The following is a 23,645-nucleotide window of genomic DNA, read 5'->3' on the forward strand; positions in this document are numbered from 1 at the left end:
AAAAATGGTTCATGCTGAAATGGTTCTACAATCTGCAGAGGGTTTGTGGTGCAACCCTAAAACAGATTAGACTGCAGAGGACAGTGTGGTCTGAAAGATAGGTCTCTCCCTCATGCAGTTTTCAGTTTTTCATAATGATTAAAAGCCTGATTGGTTAAAGGGGGAGTACTAGTTCAAACACTTACATAGCATTTGTTATGGCTCTGGAGAAAATGACCCTGATGATGTCAAAGTAGTGTCATCAGGGTTAGCTTGGGTTTAAAGACTGTAAATTTGTATTTATGTATCATTAATTTTTATGATTTACAAACTGGGCATGTGGAGTTTGAAGACTTGCTGTTGGGTTGCATTGTGGGAAATGGAGGAGCCAATCTTTTGGAGCTTGACAGCTCAGCATGTCTCGGCCTCAGCTGCTTCAGTGTCGACTGTTTCTCATGAGAGTCCCCAAACTTTATTCAGAGTAATATCCCACTGAATCTCTGCAGTATCCCTTCAAGTCATCATCGTTCACTGTCACAGTATCACAGCCACAGTACCTCTGAAGAACCCTTGTAGAACTCCAGCAGTTTTTTGACCTTGCAGACATGGAGGATTTGTGTTTTAGGTCAGTTTCTGATTGGTCAGAGCACGAACCCCCGCATATTTTTTAAACATTTTTAGCTCAGCCCACTTTCTTGGTGTCCGAAATGGTTTCCCCACTGCCTGCTGCCTCCCTCACTCCTCCTCACCCCCCTCACCCCTGTGTGCGGAGTGCCAGATTGAGTTCAGCCCCTTCGGCTGGAGGCTCGGGTTTATCTGGAACCAAAGAGGAAGCCAGTCAGGAGCTGTGCGCCGCGAGGTGAAGGAAGGCACGGTTGTGGACGTTTGGGGGGGAGTGAGACAGGACCGGGAACCGGGGATCTGACCTTTTCCGCATAAAGTCGGGTTTGTGAGGACGAGCGGGGAGCCATGGCGGTGTTCTCTGCTCTTTGGGTGTTCTTACTGTGCCAGCTTTTGACATCATCCTCAGCCCAGGTGAGAGTTATCGAGCGCCGCATCCCTCCTCTCATTGAGCCGCCTCCATCGCGTCTTTACGGTCATGTCTGGGTTTTTGCGGGGAGCGTGTGATGTATATTCTTAACTTATTGCAGATTATTAATGTGACCTGCTGATCCACATATTGATGATAAAGGCTGTCCCCGGTGATGACAGTCGCTTTAGGCCTGTCCTGCGTACTCTCAGTGTAAAACCTGGATATTTTCTCTAAGCTTTACGCTCTTTATTCATGTACAGTTATCACAGACTGAATGTGGTTGGTGGTGTTTTGTCTCTCCGGCTCCGTGGGCCTATTTTTACTCTCCACTGTCAGCCTGATTGTGTGCAGGTGGCTGCGCTTTTCGCACTACTTGATGAAGTTGGGGTTATGTTTTCCCTGAACCTGTGGAATGCGCGGATTGGAGATCAGTGCGACGGCGTACAATGCCACCTCTGTTCATTCAGGCTCCCCGACGGAGCCGAACGCAGGAGCGCTCAGTGAAATAAGTTTATGTTGTCTAGATGAACCGTGAACTACTGATTTGTTTTTGTTTTCACAGAAATCTAGTTTAGCCTTCCTCTTGTGCGTAAGAGGAGATTTAAAGCGTCTTTGCGCATCATGGTTGCTGTTAAACTGAATTTATTTCTAGCTTAATTTGTGTGTAGGCACATCTGTAGAATCAGGCCCAATTATTTCATTTTGGTTAATATTATCCTGAGTAGGATTTTGTTTATTGTCTAATTGATGATCAGACCTATGATGCCAAATACCATTAGTCTTCACTTTCTATTTTCTTCAGTTCACATCAAACCACAATCCACACATGTATAGGGAATGTGTGTTGTTGATGCAAAATATTACTGAAGAAGAAACTCCTGACTTTGATGAATTTTCTGTTGCAGAGGCAGGGCCCCAGAGGAGCTCCCGGGCCACCAGGACCCCCAGGAGAGCCTGGGAGGGATGGCACTGATGTGAGTTGACCAGATTCCAACAGTTTCTTTACTTAAAACTGATGCACCTTCTAACTTTTGCCTTTAATTTTAGAATTAGCCAGTTCATTTGACTAGATAAGAAAAAGATGGTAGCAACTCAGTTGAATGTTTTTTTTTAATCTGTAAGTCTCTCACTGATTTATTTATTTTTTAAGATCACCATAAATTAGACTGATAGATTTAAATTTGTGCCACAGCCTCTATGATGATAGTTCAGTGGCTCCACATCTTTCTTATTTCAAAATCAAATTCCACTCAGCTACCTTTGGTAGAAAGTGTTTTCTTTGTGCATAAATGTGGCTGAAATGTTTCTAGATGTTAGTTTTTATCACCTTGACTCCTCCCAAAGCCCCTCCTCCCAGCATGGAATCATAATCATGGATGCCAAGTAGGCAGGGTTTAAGCGTGTGAATATTAAATGGAGTTCTGTGGGTGAAAGAGTGCTGAAAAAATATCTGGTTAATTATTCTTAAACTTAGATTATATTCACATTGTGACTGGCTTGTAATTCTTCATTAGTGAACTCATGCAGCATAATGTGAGCCAGCCCAGACTGTGTGGATTTATTGACTGTATCTTGTCAACAAATGTGAACAATCTACTCAAATTCAAGCTTCCATAATCCTTCCTGTTTATGGGGTTTTTCTGGTTTGTAGAATGTGATGTTATGGTAAAAACATGAGTAAAAAGGATGTGATGAGACTTTATTTACACAAGTTCTAAGAGGAAATTGGATTATGGGGAAGCCAAGTAAAAAAAGAAACATCGGTGACATGGTGACATACTTCAAAATTAGATTTAATGAAGTAATCAAATTCAATTCACATTTGATTTTTGTCAAATGTTGCTAAATGTTAAATATCCATGTCAGGAAATCTCAGAGTATTTTTTTAGTTGTGATTATGTTTGTGGCTCCAGTAAAGTTTGGGCACACAGAGGGTCCATTCATGCATTCCCCAACCCTGTGAGACCATCTAGAGTTTCACCTCACACCTCCTCCCCACACCTTCAGCCCCCCTCTTCAAACCAAACTGAAGCTTTTATCACATGACCAGTCAGCATCGGCACAGTGTGGTCATGTTTGCTCTTCGTCAGTCACTGCAGAAGCTAAACATGCTGCTGGTTTGAATCGTGAGCTCCGACTCTGACTCTAGTCACTGAAGTATTTGGGCTTGTGTGGCAGCGAACAACAAATGAGCACAAGATGAATAAAATGCATGTTTTTCTCTGCGTAGATTAATTCGTTTTTCTTTCTCATTGACAGGGCAAACCTGGACCTCCTGGACTGTCAGGGAAAGCAGTAAGTATTCCAACAAGTCGAGTTGGTCTTATTTAGGAATTGTATGAAAGTTACTGGGGTGTTGATGGGGGCTAGGCTTTGAAAAATAACTTCAACTCCTTCCTACAACACGTCAGAAATATAACAGTGATAAATTAGTATTACTATGTTTAACCATGCACCCCAATTTAAAGCTTAAAATCGTAATGGAACTTGTAATGTGAGCCATTGACGTACAGACTATTGTCCTCAGCTCATGGCAAAGTGCATTTTAATGAACCATGACACAAGTGGAAATTGTCTTTTTGATGTAAATGTTTTTCATTTCAGTTCATTTCAGAGGAAGGCAGAAATAAAATGTAAACCTAGATGTAAAAAAGTAAAAGCTTTGCAAAAAAAGTCACACTACCCTGTTTAAGCCAAGTAAAATTACAGTGCCCTCCCCTTTTTTGACCCCCTCTCCTAATTTTTTGCACAGTCCCTTATGTCACCCAAATTCACAAAAACATCTTAAGTGGCATTACAATCTGTACAGCAACTTTATGCTTAAATCCTCAAAATTCCCTAAAAAAACATTTTACAAGGTTAAACAGTGTTTTTTTTTTTTGGGCTGCGTTTCATGATGTTCAGATAAGAAGCAGAGATTAATTGTTCAGTTGGCTGCAGCCCTGATTCTAAATATGGAATATAAAACACAAATAAAAACATCATCTGTGACAGCAGTTTTACAAAGTGTTCCTGAGCCCATGTAGTAACATCCTTTTTCCAATCATGTGTTCACAAAGTGGTGAACCTCGCTCCATCCTCGCTTGTGAATGACTGAGCCTTTTGAGGATGCTCCTTTCATTACCAATCATGATTCTATCACCTGTTACCAATCAACCTGTTTACCTGTGGAATGATCCAAACAGGTGTTTTTGGAGCGTTCCACATCTTTCCCAGTCTTTAGTTGCTCCTGTCCCAATTTGTTTGAAACATGTTGCTGCATTAAATTCAGAATAAGCAGATATTTACAAAAAACAATGAAGCTGATGAGGTAAAACAGTAAATATATTGTCTTTGTACTGTTTTCAATTGAGTACATGTCAAAAAGGATGATCAAATTATCACATTCTGTTTTATTATGTTTTGCATGTTTTGAAATCTGGGTTGTATAAAGGATATTACTACACAGTCTTGGGGGTGTAGATAGTTGATTTCTTATGCACTATTTCATAAATCTTTGTCTGTGTAGGGTCCCAAAGGGAAAGCAGGAATACCAGGGTCAGCAGGAAAACCAGGCCTGCCAGGACTTCCAGGGGTGGATGTAAGTGTAAATAAACAAGACAATTCTTACACATTTGTCTTTGTCAAGAAATGGAAAAGGAATCAACACCTCAGCAGACCGTAGTTTCTGCTTTGAAGCTGAAATAATTGATTATTTACAAGAGGAGCACAAGGTAATATTGTCCAACTGAATGATGCACTTTCTCTTCAGGGTCTGACAGGTCCTGATGGTCCTTCTGGGAAGGATGGACCCGCAGGGGAAGCAGTAAGTATGTCTGGGATGCCCAGGATACGCTTAGAGATGCACCCAATTGAATGCTAGTCCCTTCTCTACTTCAGACTGCCCCCCATTAATCAAGCAGTTCAAGTCAGCCACGAGTAAGACACATGAACACATATGTATGCAAAAGCACTGCGTGCTGATTGGCTGCTGTTGTGTGAGGATCTTTGAGAGGGTCTAGCGGGGACAAGGCCGTGTGTTTCCTCTGTCAGCCTGGATTTGTCAGGCCGGCTCAGCCTCTTGGTGGGAATATTTTTAATGAGGGATCAGAATCGGATTTATTTCTGCTGCTTCCCTAATCCGTCCCGGAATGCACACTGTTTCCCACCAATCTGTGAAGCTGATGATCTGCTGCCCCGATGATGAGGCAAACAGGTATTGTCCTCTGAGAGATACAAGAGAATTACTGTGCATGTGGCATCAAACTACATCTACACTGCTACACCTGATGATTAAGACTTATTTCCCAAATTAGATATAAGAAATCCAGGAATAAAGATTGAGGGACTTTCGACTATAAGGCTGCAAATTCATAGTCGAGACAGATAAACCCCCACCGCCCCCCCAGCAATTCAACTAATTAGCCAATCTAATGAGGAAGCTTGCGTCAAGCAATGTCCCTAATTACTCAGATTACTACACTGTCGTGGCTGGTTCATAGTGCTGAAGAGTCGTGCAAAGACAAACAGGATCAAAGTATTTGTCGTAATGCTCTGTCATAAGCTCACTAAACCAGATACGATCAGCTAACACAGATTTCTCTCTAACGTTCGACACGTCTGCTCAGTATATATGTATCTATAGGAAATGTTCAGCTACCTCACATCTGTGCCAGTGAACCCCATTGTCTGGCTTGCAGACTGAGGAATGCAGTGAATAAGTAACATCAGAGCGTTAGGCCTGTTTATTTGGTGTCTTTTGCCCTTTCAGGCAACACAAACACAGCTGTGAGGGAGGTAAACAAAGAGTTAAGAGAGTGAATCAGGGGAGGTTAGCAAGGAGAGAAGACGGAGCTCCACAGGAAACCACAACATGATCTTGATCAAAGTGTGTTGGAGTAATTTTTCAACTGACAGAAATAATGGATGAGACATGGAAACAAACTGGAGTTGTTGGAGGAAGCAAGTAACTAAAAATACTTGTTATTGCGTCCGCCACAGCTAACAATACCGAGTATATGAAAGGTTTAGGGATTGGATAGACAAACCAAACTACATATGCAATCAGATAGTTGCAATAGTCTCGTGACCAACAGCAGAAAAAGTCTCGTCCACATCTGTTTCCAGCACCGATGCCTTACAAAGAGACGAGTTTTAACTAATTCAAAGGTATTTATAGAATACATAATGAAGTCATAACCCATCATGTGTAGCTGGAATGTGACTAGCAACAGCACCACAACAGCGAGTGAATCCAAATCCAGCCCCTCGTGTTTTGACATGCACCGTTTTCTATTTTTAAATAAATTTTCTATCAATCAACAGATTGACTTAAAAACTGATGCTGAATATACAGTGTATCAGTTTACAGTGATCAGTCACAGCGATCCTGTCCACAGATGAATGCAGCATTAATGTGTGTTTGACACCGTTGTCATGGTGACATTAAGAGAGAGTCGTGTGCCGTTGTTGTCGAGTTCACGCCTTAACGTTTCACCTGAGGACCTGCTACCAGCTCTTCAATCGCAGATACAGGAAGAGTCCAGTCTTCTGTGGAACACAGTTTCTACAAACTAAATTAATTTGTAAGAATATGAGTCAGAAATAAATCTGGACTGACTGTCTGAGCTTTGTCTGCCTTTGATCCGCGCTCGCCCAATCACAAGAGATGTGACGTTAATGAACTGATTAGATGTTATTTTGTTGTAGCCGATCATTTCGGAGCTCTTAGAATAAAAATCAGATGAGACCTTTGAGTAACAGTTTTGAGAACTTCTGTGATAGAAGCTGATTTCAGTATTTTACCTTTTTTCTTTCTACAGGGTGAATCTGGACCTCCTGGGCCACCTGGATCTCCTGTAAGTCCCCCCTCAGACTATGTAACACCTAAGAAGCATCACACAGGCACATAGCCGTCCTCTGACTGTTCTTACATTGACCATATTAGCCTAAAAGACCTGATGCTTGACCGTATGAGTCATCTTACCTCTACACCAATCAATGGACCAAAGGCAGTTACTCCTTTTCAGACGGCGCCAGATCATTTCATGCTACGAGAATCAAATTGTGTGATTGTGCTCCTGTGAGATCAGGGCTATAACTCAGCTGTAATCAGACTCAGGCAGCTGTCAGTTAACGCATATTGTCTCAGGAACATTCAGATGACAGTTTGCTCTGATGTAACTGGACTGAAAAAGTGCACATCCACCTCACGGCAACAACCCGGGACAAACTTTCAAAGTGGATTTAATGCAGCGATACATCACGTTGTGGATACTGATGTTGTGAGTAAATCTAATCATGCCCTCTGTCTTTGTGACTTAATTTGCCTTCCTGTGTCTTCCGTAGGGCAGAGGGAGACCAGGAGCTGCAGTGAGTACACAGCAGTCTTTTATATCACTCTTACACGCAGAAAGCTGGAGATTGCGGTGTATTTGTGTCACTTTTCCATATTTCTATAGCTCATATGCATGTTATACAGTGTTGTAGCCTTGACTGCATGCTACATCTCCACATGTATTGTGAAGTCTTGCACACACCCTGTCTTTTGTTTCCAGGGGCTACCTGGAACCAACGGGTTGCCAGGCGGAGTCGGACCCCAGGGTCCAGCAGTGAGTATCTGTCTGATCTCCCCAATTACACTTCCTGTCATACTCATGGAGGACTTACATCCTCTGATTCAGAATGAGATAATCGAATATTTTTTTTTCTATCCTTGATCCAGTACCCTTTGGCCACAGAACACAAATAGAGAACAGAAGCTAAATTCATGCACGAGCAAAATGAAGCTGATACAGACAGAGATCCACTTTAAAACTCACAGCTCTGCTGAAATCAACCAGTACAACATTGCCCTAAATTCCTCTATAATGTAGCAGGAGGATAAGAATAACCACTGGAGAGGAAGGACACATTAGTGTGTGGACTGGCCGAGTGTGACTACTGGGTCACACTTTATTTGGATATCCAATGCTCATACTCAGTTTATGTGTAACTAAAAGCTTGCTCAGTTTCAGAAGACCCTGCAGTGATGTCTGCAGCAGTGTGAACATATTTTGCTGCCTGGGTCAGAATTCATCTTTAGGTTATTGTTGTTAGCATTAAAAATATCAGGTTTACCATATTTTTCTTTTATTATCCGGTGTTTTTTTTCCACGTTCTCTTTGTTGTAAAGCCATTGAGCTGCATTTCTTTTTTGAAAATGAGCTCATAGCAAAGTTTATTATTATTATTATACTCTACAGAGATGTAGAAAGGTGTCAATAAAGTATTACTGAACATCTGCTTTTTACGTTGTTGTTTAGAGCTGTAATTTGGGTAGTTAAAGATCCCCTTTTAAAATAAAAAGTTCAATTACCTCGTAAAAAAAGTAAGTTTGATTGGTTTCCAGACTAGATGAACAAATGATATCCTGCTCACAGCAGCACATCTTAAACTCTGCTTTAATGTGAGCAGAGAGAAACCTTCCCTCTTCAGAGTCAGATTAATTTGAAAAAGTGAAGTGACAACAAGCAAATCCCATTTTTTTTAATGGGGGGGGGCCTCAAGTGTTCCTCCCTCCTCTGGGAAAACCACGACTGATTGTAACCACTGTGATCAGCTGACTCCACCTGAGCTGATACCATGAGGAAAACAGTCACTTACGTTAAACAGATGCTGAAGATAATCCTGATTCTGGTGCTGTTTATCCGTTTCTCAGGGTGCTGAGGGTCTTTCAGGACTTCCTGGACCTCCTGGGCCTGATGGACCACCAGTAAGTACAGTTATCATTATTTACTTCGTAACTGGTGCTGCTGATACATTATAGTCATATACTGTATTTTTCCACTGCCACCCAGTGGATCTCTTGTTGAATGTCCCTGTGAGGAGATGCACTGTAGTGTATCAACATGAACGGTAATAAAACGTCTTTTAATGTATCGTCTGTTTCTCCTTCTGACAGGGTCTCCCTGGTACTCTTCATGATCTTAGCGGTGACCTTCTGGTAAGTTTTCCTTTATGCACCTGTGAGAGCAGCGTAATGGCAGCATATAGTGAGTGTAGAGTCCTCCATGTTTTGTCTCTGTCCTCTGCAGTGTCCTGCAATCTGCCCCCCCGGCCCCTCTGGTGCTCCTGGGATGCCAGGATTCAAGGTAAAAAAAAAAAAAAAGTTTCTTTTTTTATTAGTTTTGAATTATATTCTGCTCAATGTGTCTGAGGGAACATGCACAGCTCCTGTCAGGCTGCATCCTCGTGTATGTATTCAATCCTGTGGATTTTTGCTCATGCAGGGTCACACAGGGCACAAAGGAGACAAAGGGGAGCTCGGAAAAGATGGAGAGAAGGTGAGTTTATAATGTGATATGGATATTCTGTCAGTGATCTAATGTGGCTAATGAGGTTACATGACAATAGAATGAACCTATTATATGCAAAATGCTGGTTTTATTGAGTACAGATGATCATCCTTTTTGATGTGGTGTCCTGTTCTGTCTCTAGGGTGACGCTGGTCCACCTGGCCCACCAGGTATTCCTGGGTCTGTGGGTCTGCAGGTGAGTTACATTAAGAATATTCAGATCTTCAGGTATTTTCCCTTTTCTTGTGCTACTTTTCACTTGTTACCTACACATATTTTTTGTCTGTTATTTGCATATTTAGCACAGCATGTCATGAGTGTTTTTTGAAGTTTTAAAGTACCTTCACATCGCTCTAATGCTGCCTTTCAGGGCCCACGTGGTCTCAGAGGTTTACAAGGCCCAATGGGATCTGTAGGAGACAGAGTAAGTGACTTTTAGAACATGATCACTCCTTCAGCTTCTTATCGCTCATGAAGCAAACATTTAAAGTTGTGTACTTACAGTTTGTTTTCTCTGTTTGTCTCTAGGGCCTGCCTGGTTTCAGAGGCAAACCTGGCATCGCCGGCGTCATTGGAAAGACAGTGAGTCTCTCCTTATTTGTAGCACACTTGAAATAAAAACAGAGTTTGGTGGCAGTTTACAGTCAGAATAGTCGGCTGGTCCCATCAGTGAATAGCTGTGTGTGTTTCATCTGATGTCTCCAGGGTGATGCTGGAGAAAAAGGACCACAGGGATACAAAGGACCCAAAGGAGAAATTGTAAGTATAACACTTGATTTGTAAGTTTCATGAGCAGATAGATAGATAGATAGATAGATAGATAGATAGATAGATAGATAGATAGATAGATAGATAGATAGATAGATAGATAGATAGATAGATAGATAGATAGATAGATAGATAGATAGATAGATAGATAGATAGATAGATGACTAACATTGTGTATTTCAACAGGGTAAAATTGGTCCCAAAGGAGGTCCTGGGGGAGCAGGACCCAAAGGGGAGCCTGTAAGTGCTTAAAAATTCAACATTTTTAATATGCATCACCTCTCAGAACCACGAGGATCATATTTGATGTCCTCTACAGGGTATTCCTGGCAGGGATGGCAAAGACGGTACACCAGGATTAGATGGCGAGAAGGTACATTGCACCTTTTCTTTCTGCACGCTCTGGGCTTAAGTTTTGCATTATTATAGTTAAGTTAGTCCATGATGAGTAAAGCTGATGTCCCAGTGTTGTCTGTGTTGACAGGGTGATGCTGGACGCCACGGGGTAGTGGGAGAGAAAGGACCAAATGGCCTTCCTGTAAGTACTTTGGAACAGTTTGATTGTAAATCTCTCATCACCATCTGCACGTTCATTTTCTCAAAGGTGACAGGGGGCGTATGTGAAAAACTCCCACAGCGAAGTCATCGTTCTTTGTTTTCTCTTCCAGGGTCTACAAGGAAAGGCTGGTGCAAAGGGATCTAAAGGAGAAGTTGTGAGTATTACAACAAACTAGGAGCAAACTTTAACCTTAAAGCTAAGATTAGGGCCATGGAGGACAACTTTTATCTCCTCCCTTCTTTTACACCAGGGTGATCCGGGGAAGGCCGGGGAGACGGGACCGTCTGGAGAGCCAGGTATTCCTGTATGTATCTCACAGGCTTTTTTGGGGGGGTTATTACTGGGTCACAGCCTCTCTGACACATCACGCAACTTTAAACAATGTAGCGTCTGGACTTGAGACTTTCCTGACTGTTCCACACTCTTTTGTCTCATTCCTCAGGGTGACATTGGCATCCCAGGAGAGAGGGGGATAGCAGGACCCAGAGGAGTGGCAGTAAGTTGATGCTTACAATGCAAACTAATGCAGTGTGTGCATGTATCTGTCAAATTGCTGCACTGCTTGTATAGCCATAAAAACAAAAATAATTGTTACCTCATTTAGAAGCCAAATATTAGACTTTGTGCTGCACAGATGGCCATCTTTTACATTTAACCAGTTCACAGAATTTAGACTCATTTAGTTACCAACACTTTTAAGTATTCTCTTCTAATCACAATGACGTGAAAACGGCATCTAGAATTATGGTACCCATCTTAAAATACAGCATGCGTTTGCTCACAGTGAGATCAAACTGGAATAGCGGACTAATAAACTAGCTGGTGATATTCTGCTGCAGAAGTACTAAGAGTGTCCGCTGGCTTGTTAAGGTGGAGTTTGTTGGCACTGAAGGGCCAGTGATGAGAGCAGGTATTCATCAAGGAGGAATTCATAAACAGAGAGGTCTTTGTTTTTCACATCCGCGGCGAGGAAGAGAGGATAAAACAACATAGGAATTAACACACTTCACTCACACACCGCGCTGCACGATGAATCATACCTCACACAACTATTTTTTTCTTTAGTTCTTCCTGTCTGAAGTGTTGGCAAGAAAACAACATCTTTGTAAGGAGGGAAACATCGTTAATATCTTGCTTGTTTTACTCCTGCATGCTCTTCTCAGTAGGATTACATGACAATGTCTGTTTCCAACAGGGAGGCATTGGACCAACGGGAAACCCTGGGCCTCAGGGAGTGAAGGGCTTCCAGGTCGGCTGCATGACATCACCAGTCATTATCAGTTCTTGTTTTTTTTGGTTTATTAGCAGTTCGCTCACTGGTTGTGTTTGTGTGTCGTGTTCTGCAGGGGGTAAAAGGAGCCTTGGGGGATCCAGGTCTTCCAGGTCCGACAGGAATCCGTGGGGAGTTTGGGGAAAGGGTGAGTTTGACGTGTGTGATGATATTAAATGTGTCCCGGGGCTTAACGTCATCCAGTGCAAACCCTGATGCTGCAAATTTCTTATATTAATAAAAATACATTCTCTCAACTAGTACTAATTAACCTGCTAGTTATTTTCTCAATTAATTATTTGGTCAATAAAATGTCAGCCAATTCTAACATCCTAAAATGTCTCGTTTTGTCTGAAAGAAAAAAGATATTTAGTTTACTATCATAGACTAAGAAAACAAGAAAATACTCATATTTAAGATGAGAATTTTGGTATTTTTTCTTAAAATATGACTAAAAAATTTTATCAATTCTCATAACAGTTGCTTCATTTTAACACTAAGGTGAATTAACTAATTGTTTAAGCTCAAAACTAAAAAAAGAAAACCTCCATGAAGAGCCACTCCTTCAGAATCAAACATAGCACTTGAAGAAATGTCTCTGCACACCAGCATATCAGGCAGAGCAGCATGGGAGGGTTCAGTATGTCAATAAGCAGGTCGTCCCTCCTCACTCTCAGTGGTATAAACTCAAACTGCAGCCAAACACAAAAAGGCCTCCTGTTCAGGATCTGAGTGCAGAACAAAGCCGGTCTTTATGCCGCTCCTGGTTCCCTAAACCAGCCCACCTCACTTCCCTTCATCCCCCCTTCCTTCTGCCACAGCCGGCCATCCACAAAATCTCTCGACATGGCTCTCATTTATTCTCTCTCCTTTTTCAACCCTGTAGGGTCCAGTTGGAGCTTCTGGAGCTAAAGGAGACATGGTAAATATTTCCAAGCCAAGCTTAAAAATGGCTTCCACTGAACGCCCTGTCAGCGTATTCACCCAAGCTTTTGTCTGTAAATGTTTGTAATACAGAAGGGAATACGTTTAATGCCCAAAAAGCTTCTTTTCTCTATTTGGGAACTAAGGACATCATCCTTAATGTGTTTTTTTCCCCTCGATTCTGATCCAGAAACTGTTTTATCAAGAAGTTACAGAATTTTCATAGTCGGGTACCATCAAACAAAGAGAAAACACACAGATTTGATCACATATTTCAGATCTCATGTTGTCTCTTTAGGGTGTGGCAGGAAGTGATGGTTTACCAGGAGAGAATGGAGAGCCAGTAAGTATTTTCTTCACTTTCACATGTCCATCAGAATCCAAACACCTGCAGTTTCGGTGACTCCGGAGATTCATTACTTTGTTAGCAGTGATTACATACTCAATTGATTCAAAACTCTGCTGCCAGACTGCTGACCAGGACCAGAGCACACCTATCTGAAAGTCTTTTGTCTGCCAGTTTTTGTCTGGATTTTAAAATGTACTTGTTTATAAAGCACTGTACGGTCTTGCCTCTGGCACGAGTGAAGCAGCTTTTAGTTTTCATGCTCTGCTGTCGGAAGAGTCTGCCAGAGAATATGGGAGCAGCTGAAAGTGTTGATATCTTGCCCAGCACCTTCCTTTTTAACCTGGATTTTGATTAGAATGTTTTATGGCTATTTTTTATTTAATTTCAATTAATGATTCATTGTATTGTATTTATGTTGTCCATTCCATTATTTTATTGCCTTTAATCTATTTTATTTTCATTATGTCAATTTGATTATTTCTTTGAATCTTTGATTTGCACTAACCTGCAGGACGCACAAATGAAACTCGAGTGATTGATTGTGTGCGGTTTTGTCATAGTTTTCACTCTAACTAAACATTTGACCTTATTTTCAGGGTCCTTTTGGCCCAGTTGGACAAAAAGGACAGGTGAGCTACATCAGTGTTTTCTTTTATATTTAGTCACATGTGTGTCCTCTGACACTTTTGCAGTGTTTCATGTCTCCAAATGGATCTGCTCCCTCCAAACCAGTTTTCTGCATCGAGTCTGCAGTAGATGCCCTTTTATTAGAACAGAACGTAGTTAGATCAGATGTGTGTGGGTGTAATTAGCAGCGCAAGTTTGTTCCAAACTCCCTCACTAAACATTAAAAACTGGTGCCTCGCTCTGAGCTGTTGCCCACTTGTCAGACTCATTGCACATGATTCTGCTTCACATTCCAGGTTTAATAGGATTAATTAGAGATAGGTATTGATGCTTTCGCCTTATTGGCCTGTTCGCTGCTATCGCCACAAGGGAGAGACGAGCCACATTAAGCTGCAGCGCAATTTATGTAATTAGAGACACAGTACTGATGAGTCTCACTCTCGCAGTCTCATTTACTGTTTGCTGTGCTCGTTGGAGTAATTATCAAGCAACTAGGCGCCGTATGAATCCGCCCCCGCATTGTCTCAAGAGACCCAGTTTGCTCCTTGGTTGGTGTTTAGTCAACGATCAAATCAAAGGCTTGTTTTTAGCTCCAGCTTGGAAAAAAAATATTTCTTAATTTTTGCTAAATACGATGAGTTATTTAACGGGTAATTCTTGTTGATTATAGCCGGGCAAGCGGGGTGAACTGGGACCTAAGGGCGTGACGGGTCCACAAGGAGAGCTTGGGGCAAGAGGGCTCCCAGGAAAACAAGGACCAATGGGCTTCCAAGGGGAGCCGGGTCAGCCTGGAATTGCAGGAAAGACAGGTGTACCCGTGAGTGTGTTTTAAAATCTGTACAAAGCTTATGATTGGTGGAAGCACATTAAATGTTGATGTGTTCTCATCAACTGTCTGAATGAGCTCACGCTGTCTTATTCACTTGTGTTTCAGGGTAAACTGGCAAGTGAGCAGCACATCAGAGAGCTGTGCGGCTCAATGATCGATGGTGAGGAATCTTTAATAATCTCTAGAATTCACTCGAGTGTTTAATAAAATTGAAGATGGGAACTGACCTTCTGGTGTTTCCTATCACGCGCAGATCAGATTGCACAGCTGGCCGCTAACCTTCGAAGACCCCTGGCTCCAGGAATGGTGGGCCGCCCCGGCCCTGCTGGGCCTCCAGGAAAGCCAGGAGTTGCTGGCTCTATTGGGCATCCGGGTACTCGTGGACCACCAGGGTACAGAGGCCTGCCAGGAGACCTTGGAGATCCAGGTCCCAGAGGTATGAAACATGGAATCAGTACAGACGCTTCATCTGTTGGGTGGAACACAAAAATCATCTGATTAGTGTCTCTTCAGTTGTACAATGACATGATCTAATCATCAAAGTCAGTGGTGGAAGAAGTACTCAGATACTCAAAATAAAAAATATAATATTAAACCCCTGCAATCAAACTTCTACTAATGTAAAAGTGCAGTATTATCAGCAAAGTGTCTTGTAAGTATCAAAAGTAAACATACCTGTTCTTCAGAAAAATTGCCCTGTGACTGATAAATCATTATGTATGACATTCTTAAACAGTTATTTAATCATCTGATCGGTTTAGAGTGGAAATAGCTGTTTAGTGGAACTCAACACAACTCACAGACATCTGAAACAAAACAAGACACCACAACTATACACAGCTTTTTATGTAAGATGTCGCAAGTCTCCCAGGTTGAGAGCCACTGGTTTAACCTATCTGTTATATTTTGTGAATTTATCATATTCTTTATGGAAAATCTCAACAGTAACTGATTATAATTTTTGTCAAAAAAATTTAAATGTAAAAAAAAAGTTCAAAATCTGCATCTGAAATGGAATGGAGTAGAAGACTAAGTAGCATAAAATGGAAATCCTGAGGTAGACTAGAAAAGTGCAGTACTTGAGTAAATGCACTTAGTTACTTTCCACCATCAATTATCTTTTTGTTACAACAGGTGATGTTGGAGAGCCGGGTGATAAGGGATCCATTGGCAAGGCCATTGATGGGCCCGCTGGAGACCAAGGATACCAAGGTATGTAGCTTACAAATCAGAGCAAGAACGCTGTACAGATAGACCATACTCATGGTAGATATTTTGATTTATTCAACACAGAGATACCTAATGAGCTTGATACTGGCTGCATTCCATTTAGGTGTGCCAGTTCCAGGGAGTGTTGTGTTTGGCACAAATGGAATAAAGCTATCATCAGTTATTAGTGACATCTGCTTTTCCTGCTATGACAAGTGAATGTGAAAACGTGCTATTGTGTTATTGTTTATACAGCATAAACTATCATAAAAGACTTCCTGGCTGTCCCACTACAGGGTGTAATGTGTTATTATAAAACTGCTGGATTCATTATGAAGCTATACTGTTAAATAAAAAAAAATGAAATATCTTCTGATCTTAAAGACAAGTTTGATACAAAACTGTTAAAAGAACGGCAGTACTTTATCTTTGGCTCATCCCCTGCGTGCTGTCCACAGGTCTTCCAGGAGTACCTGGAATTGTCAAAGATGGTCGTGATGGATCTCCAGGAGATCCAGGTGAGCCTGGAGAATCAGGCAGGGTAGGTAGGACTGGACACCAGGGACCTCCTGGAATCTGTGATACATCAGCCTGCCAGGGAGCATCGGCCGCTGGAAAATCCTCCAACCCCAAAAACCATTAAACATGACTTCCTGCGACCAGACGTCATCCACCCCACGGAGGAAGGGTGATAAGTGTGGGAGGGAAGGAAGCAATGAAAGAAGAGAGTGATCACAAAAATGTCCTCTTTATTTAAATACATGTATCACAAGATGGGAAGAGTAACATCAACAGGTGTGATATTTTGAGAGGAACATCCAAGGATTGACATGAATACCAGAGCAACTGAGAGACAAATCATCCAGATGACATCCAGAAATAAAGTGGACAGAGGCACAGGAGAGTCCAAGAGAACAACTGCATTGCTCCAACTACTATCACATAACAAGACTTCACTTACAAACAGCTGGAAAATGGATGATGAGCCCTTTGTGTATAAAAACTTTGCACATGTCGTTTCCATGCCCCCATTACCTTTGTTAACATCCTTCTGGCAGATGACACTCTAAAAACAACCATGACTGTCTCTGAAGTGAATGTGCATGTATCATGGCCCGTTAATGTAAATCACAGGTGTTACCTCAACATGCAAGCTTACAGTGTAAAATATGGAAATAGGAGTCAGAGGTAAAAAGCCTCTGTCAAGGAGCTGTGTATGTATTGTACAAGGAATAAAAACACAAATACCCAGGTGCCCAGAAATTGTGTAGATTAATGCAAAAACAATTTTAAACTTTTTTATAGTTTTTTTTTTTACAACTTGTTTTTTGTTTTTTTTTTTAAATTACGTGTGAAGTTGATTCTCTAGATTTGAGAATCAAGAACAAAATAAAACATGTGGATGCATAAATCCGTCATTGTAAAATCAATTTAAGAACATAAGAGCAAAGTAATTCTGTTTTAAATCTGCAATGACCACATCCACTGTGTACTACCGGTGCTGTAACTATTAAATATACATGACCTTAAATACTATTTATTATTTGTGGGTGACTGTTGTATGTACAGCAAGATGCTACAGCGACATGTTGTAAGAAAGAACAAATAAAGCCACTTTTCAGTAAAACATTACTCTTCTCTACATATCAAGTGAACAGTCTGTACCTCAGAGTAACATGCTCAACACTATCAAAGTCAAGTAATCCTATTAATTCACAAAGTAAGAACACTTGTTTCCATGCAAAATACTTAAATATGTGAATAAAGAATAAATGCATGTGGACAAGAAAACGGAACAACATACTGTATGAGCAACAACAAAAGTAAACAATTTTGACAACAAGTGAACAAAATTTGAATCAAGCATATAAAAGGTGCACATATAATTAACATTTTCTACATGTAAGATAGCTGAAGCTCTGAAATCTCATCATAGGAGCACTAGCTCAGTTTGTTTCAAAGAGGAACAGTGCCACCTGTGTATGACTCTGTGAAAAGCCCTTTATACAAACATTAGCTCTCAAGGGGGAGAAAATATATGAGCAGTAGAATAAATGGCATGGCAGTTCAAACACTAGCTAGATACAGAGTGGTCTTGATGCAGATGCAGTTGGAGAAAACCAACCAATGTTTAAGCATCACATGTTCGGAGGCTGCAAACCTCCCACTTTCTAAATCACTGTAAAGCTGTCAGAGGCTGAGCTCCTCTCAAAAGGACGCTTTTTGTCATTCAAAATGTTGCAACACATCTACAGCCCGACCGCATGGGATAACCCAAGCAAATGCACTCAAGCATTTGGCTGATTTATTAGATAAAATAGTGAGTAGTTATTGCTCTACCGCAAGAGGAATGCTCAGTGGCTCATCCATCTCCCGGTGGATTGGGTGCTGGCCTGAAGAAGGACTGGATTCAGGAAAGAGTCCTGTCTCATCAATGAATGCTGTCTTAAACTCCTGTAAAGGGGAGAATAGTAGAGTATTGTGGTTAATGACAGTTAGTGCCAGTCTGTTCCTATCTCAACTGCCCTTCCTCTTATTTTTTATATTTATTCTTCTTTTTATATTTAGTTTAACTTTATACTGTAAAAGTGAGAAGAATTGGATTCGAACTCTCTAAATAACAAAGGTCTTATAGAGTCAGTTGCAGTATTTACAACTCAAGCAGCAAGAGACAATATATTTAAGCTCTTCTCTTCCAGATCCAGTATTCTAGTCTCACATAATTAAGTTGCAGGATAATCAAGCCCAAATGCTTTACATCAATAACACCAAGATTAAACAACACAAACTGACCTCCTTGAAGGTGTCTCCGTATTTTTTACTGATGTATCTGAGGAAGGCAGTGGTCCACTGCAGGGTGGTGACTTTGTCTGAATCTGAGTTACAGAATGGCACCAACGTGTTTAGCTCGTCACAGCATGAGCGAATCCTCTTCCTGCACAGCAGCAAAGACAACACAGATGTTTTTAATTAGTGTTTCTTAAACTTTACTGGCCTGCAACCCTGTCAGAGCTCTCAAAAAGCTCCGGCTACTCATTTAAGTTCAGCCTGCTACTTTGTTATATTAATTTTGATTCTAATAAAATATTTTTTATTAACAAGTTCCACTGTTTGAACGTTTTACAACCACTAGCCTCCAGTTCAAAACAACACGAGCACGATGACAGAGAAATGTGCCTACTGTATCAGTGCAGCTTCCACATGCTCTACATGAATATGTGTGTGCGTGTGTGAGCTCAGCTGAGGTTGTGTCCTGCTGAGAAGAGAGTGGAGAGTCGTCTTCACAGCAGAACCATGCAGGTCCACAGAGCCAGACAGGAACATGGTAGAACCATGCAGGTCCACAGAGCCAGACAGGACAAAAGTAGAACCATGTTGGTCCACAGAGCAAGGAAGATTAATTGTCCCTACACTATTAGAGGGATATTCCAGAATTAAGGAAGGAAAAGGCAAGACCAGCTTCAAACATGTTTGGCTCTCTGAAAGGGACATGCAATTATACAGTTTGGTAGGGAAATTCATTAAAATAGGAAAAAATGAAGATCAGTGTATATGATGGAACAGTGTGGCCTTAGAATGTGCCAGAGGCCACCAACTTTGGTTTTATACAGCCAAATCTTTTTCCAGGTGCCCAGACTCTAGCTGGTTGGCTTGTGGAAAGCCCTGGCCTGTTTTTAGATCCCAAGGTTGTATGTCCTCTTATGGCTTATACAAGACTATTATGATATCCATCTAATTTTAACAAATGTAATGTTAACTAATCTTTATTTTCATTATCCATAAAGCTGCAGATTTTCTTCTCCATTGACAGTGAAAAATGCACATCACAGTATCTTAGAGCACAAGGTTATTGAATGTCCTGTTTTGTCTAAGAAACAGTCCAAAACGCCAAAACATTCAATTTATCTTAATATGAGACCAAGAAAAGTGGTGAATTCTTACATTTGAGAACCTGGAGTAAATTTTGTGGTATACACAGTAGCCATTATGCTACCAGGACATCCAAGATGGACTATGATTTAGAAATTGGTTGATCAGTTTGGTTGTCCATATTAAGCAGAGCGTTTCAAAGTTAAGAGCTCAGTAAACAGTAATTAAGACTTGTGATGTGTCCAACTTTTGCAGTATGTAATGAAGGGCTGTAAACAACGTTTATTTTCGCAATTAATCGATTGACCGTTTGGTCTATAAAATGTCACAAAATAGTTGTCTTCAAATAGTTTGTCTTGTCCGATCAACACCCCAATAAGATCAGATCTCTGTCCTCCTGAGCAAAACCTGTGCATGAGTAGTTTGTGGTGATAAGACTCCCATAAAAAATCACAGAGTTGTTAAGTTTGGGAAACTACATAAACTTTGTGAAACGCTGTCTATGACAAATCAGAATTTGTTCCCTGTTGTAAATTCAGAAATCATGCTGTTTGTCCTAGTGTGTTACAGTACCAGTGTTTAGGCTCCTCTGTGACTACATGAATTATATACCTTGTTAGCAGGAGATCTGCTGTACAGATCAGTGCAACACCTCCCACACTAAGATATTTCTTACTGTACTGCTTCCATTTTTCATGTTGAATAACACACTGTTTGGTGCTTTCAGGGCAGAGCATAGACATATAATCAGTAATTAGAGGCGTGCCTCTTTCAGTTGTTCCTCTTGTTGGCTGTCTAAATTTGACCAACCTATATTTCATTCTATATTTATTTGCTAAAAACAACTATAACTACATGTTCAGATAAAGATCATGTTTTAATACCAGGTATCTATCTACTGTTTGTTTGTAAGTGTTTGTTATGTCTGGAATAGACTGCAGAGACACCTTCTGAGGTTAGTGATGGCTGCTCACCTGCGTTCCCTCTCCTTTCTGTTGTGTCTCTCTTTGCGCTGGCTGAGGGACATATAGGAGCAAGCTCTTTTCCTGGTGCTGCTCCCTGATTTTCCAGTGGAGTCTGAGGCAGCTTTGGCAGTCTTGATGGGTTGTGAGCTGTGGGTGCTACCATGCTTCCTGGAGACAGCAGCAGGGGTCGCCACATCACCTATGAAAAACATGAGACTGAATATGCTAGACACAAAGTTATATATTTCAGACAACAACAAAACACCACAAATTCTCAAACAGGATTTAAGTTTAGAGTGCTGATTATTACTTTCTATGTTTGCCAACTGCTGCTCCTCTGTTGCATTCCTGCCACTTGTATAGTGCACTTTCGTGACAATCCTCTCAGGGTAAAAATTCAATGAAAAACTCTTGGGGATAACTAAACCCTGATGCTTAGGTTCAACCATGTTAGGAATATGGCCAATCACCTGTGATTAGAAGAGGAAAAAACACGGTTAAACAATAAATTCTGACTATGACTCCTATAAATATGTAAATAAGTACATTTTGATTTTTATTTATTTTTAACCATACTTGTTCACACTTGTTGGTCACTGTGTTATATACACTCCCTACAAATGGGCTGGAAACCTCAGTTCTCACCCACTTCTGCATTTGAGGATGTAAGACTGCCTCTTGGGCCTCTGCAGACTGCTGAAGTAATGTGAAAAGACTGAAACACAACAACAGAGATTTTCAGCAGTCAGTAAATAAAAGTGAGCACCTCATTAAAGCGCCACAAATAAATAGCAATACTGTATTCGTGAAGCCTACTTGTTAAGAACAGCACAAGGAATATCTTGCTGTCTTGGGGTGTCAGCAGACACGGTGTTAAACCTTTTCTCCAAGCAGATTCTAGCAGCTGATCTGGATCTCTTCTGCGAAGATGTGCTGCAGTTGGCAAGTGGTACATTCGGAATGTCCTCATCTCTGACTCTGGCCAACACAAAACCAGGGACCTCTCCATAAGAAGCTGGTGTCTTTTCTCCTGGCATCACCATGCAGTGTTCATTAGCTGAAGTTGACATGTCAATAGCTTGAGTGGTTGGTAAGGGAGAAATCACTGTGGATCCAGTGGCTTCTTGAACCATCACTGTGGCAGGGTGAGATCTGGCATCTGGCCCATCTGGAGGCACAGCCTGTGCCTCCATGTGTGCCTGGATGAGGTGCTGAAGCTGTGTGTATTCAACTTCTGACATCTCCATCAAACCCAGCTCAGTTCCCATCATGTGGCCCTGATCATATGACAGATATCCACTGGCGTGCTCTCTGAATAAAGGTGAAGGTGAGACACGGGTGGTTTTAAAAGCTGAGGAAAAGGATGACATCCTTCACTCTAAACATGGGGTGAAGATCAGGAAAAATATCACTTGTGTTACATTTCCGCCCGGAACAGCCCGTACAGCCTTAGGAAGGTTAACGTTACATGTCAACCAACCCTGGAAGATGCCCTGGCACGCGCGTTAACGTTATTAAAATGGCATCTATGGAGGTAGCATAAATTGTTGCTACTGTTCTTGTTCATGTTCATGTTGCTGTTGTTGTTGTCATGTTAGCCTAAACACAAACTGATAACGGCTGACATTAAACAGTTCGCACATAACTAAAAGATATCACTCGTACACTTTGAATTGTTCGTAATTACAACAGCTAGCTCGTGAATTTGTTAGCATACGAGAAGCTGTAAGCTAGTAAATTTCTCAACAGGTTGGCATTTTAACTACGCCAATGTTAAAAACTGGGTAAAAACATGCCCCCCTTAAAAAGGAAAGTAATTATAAACGACTCTAAACAAGCTGGTGTTATAATTCAGCTATTTATATGTGTCTTACTTTTGGGTGTACGACTTTAATACTTACCTAAATACCAACTCCTCGACCGGTTGACCGATGTCCGCGGGTGGTAACGTTAACTGACGTTGGCGTCTAACTCCTGGACGTTGATATATTCCGTTCCGACAGAAAATGGAGCGTGACAATATCCGGAATGTTGTGAACAAGCTTTGAACAGGTGTTAACGGAAAGTAACTCAGTACATTTACTTAAGTACTTTATTTACAGACAAGTTACAGGTACATGTTTAATGTTTGAATATTTCTAGTGGCTTTTTTTTTAATCATTCTAAACTATTATGCAGTGTTGCAAACGGTGGCGAAATTAAAATAAGTACATTTACTCAAGTACTATAAGTACTGTATTTTTCTCCCACCCCGCTGTAAACACTATCCAACATTATATAAACTAGTTTTGCCCGGCTAACAGGCTGTAGGTCTCCATGGTGGAGACATCATAAGTTGTATTGTGTATGTATATACTCTGATCGTCTGTCTGTCCTGGCAGAGGAATCTGTTTTCTGGTGCTCCTCCTGAGGTTTCTTACATTTTTTACCTTAAGAAGGGAGGTTTTCCTTCTCCTTACAGCTTGTAAAGCCTATTTGTGATATTGGGCTGATTTGATGTTTGTTAGTATAAAAGTTACATTAAGGTTGCTACTTGTAGATCACTACTGTTATGTTGATTTATTTTTAATGTAATGTATTTACAGCAAATAGCCCATCAACCTGCTGAAGTTTAAGATCTCTACTGAATAGGACTGGGTGGAAAACAACGATCAAAGGGTCAATTTGCAGCAGAAAAATAACCTGAAAAAGTGTTCTACTGCAAAATACTTCGAAGTAATGCACACTGGGTTCCTTGATCCCACTCATGATACCATACTTGTGATTGTTACGTCTGAGAAAAAGACTGAAAATGGTTAATCGCAGGCAGAATGAGAAAATTAACCAGTCTGTGAGATTCTTCCATGTATTGAATACTGCAGTAGATTATAGGACTCTGCACATATATTTCAGACGTGCCACAGCAGGCACACCATGTATAGCTGCATGAGGTCATGGAATTAAATCAA

General features: G+C 41.1%; 2 protein-coding genes across 2 annotated transcripts; one reads left to right on the forward strand and one right to left on the reverse strand.

The window, feature by feature from the left end:
- Positions 1-854: 854 nt before the first annotated feature.
- Positions 855-17,129, forward strand: col9a3 (collagen, type IX, alpha 3). The gene is made up of 32 exons (XM_041946578.1): positions 855-1,014; positions 1,918-1,986; positions 3,272-3,307; positions 4,521-4,592; positions 4,764-4,817; positions 6,814-6,849; positions 7,340-7,363; positions 7,549-7,602; positions 8,691-8,744; positions 8,934-8,975; positions 9,067-9,123; positions 9,262-9,315; positions 9,470-9,523; positions 9,698-9,751; positions 9,856-9,909; positions 10,033-10,086; positions 10,282-10,335; positions 10,415-10,468; positions 10,580-10,633; positions 10,764-10,808; positions 10,905-10,958; positions 11,097-11,150; positions 11,850-11,903; positions 12,001-12,072; positions 12,811-12,846; positions 13,147-13,191; positions 13,794-13,826; positions 14,495-14,641; positions 14,759-14,813; positions 14,907-15,089; positions 15,788-15,865; positions 16,321-17,129. The coding sequence occupies exons 1-32, from the start codon at positions 949-951 to the stop codon at positions 16,503-16,505; spliced, it is 2,037 nt and encodes a 678-aa protein (XP_041802512.1). The 5' UTR covers positions 855-948; the 3' UTR covers positions 16,506-17,129.
- Positions 17,130-18,190: 1,061 nt separating this feature from the next.
- On the reverse strand, positions 18,191-22,067 carry LOC121612198 (transcription factor-like 5 protein). Its single transcript, XM_041944909.1, has 6 exons — positions 21,514-22,067; positions 21,274-21,412; positions 21,008-21,167; positions 20,707-20,896; positions 18,656-18,797; positions 18,191-18,316 (listed from the first exon to the last, which is right to left on the reverse strand). Exons 1-6 carry the CDS (start codon positions 22,065-22,067, stop codon positions 18,191-18,193), a joined length of 1,311 nt encoding a protein of 436 aa, XP_041800843.1.
- Between the last annotated feature and the right edge of the window lie 1,578 nt (positions 22,068-23,645).

Source organism: Chelmon rostratus, chromosome 10 (genome assembly GCF_017976325.1).
Source record: "Chelmon rostratus isolate fCheRos1 chromosome 10, fCheRos1.pri, whole genome shotgun sequence".
NCBI lineage: Eukaryota > Metazoa > Chordata > Actinopteri > Chaetodontiformes > Chaetodontidae > Chelmon > Chelmon rostratus.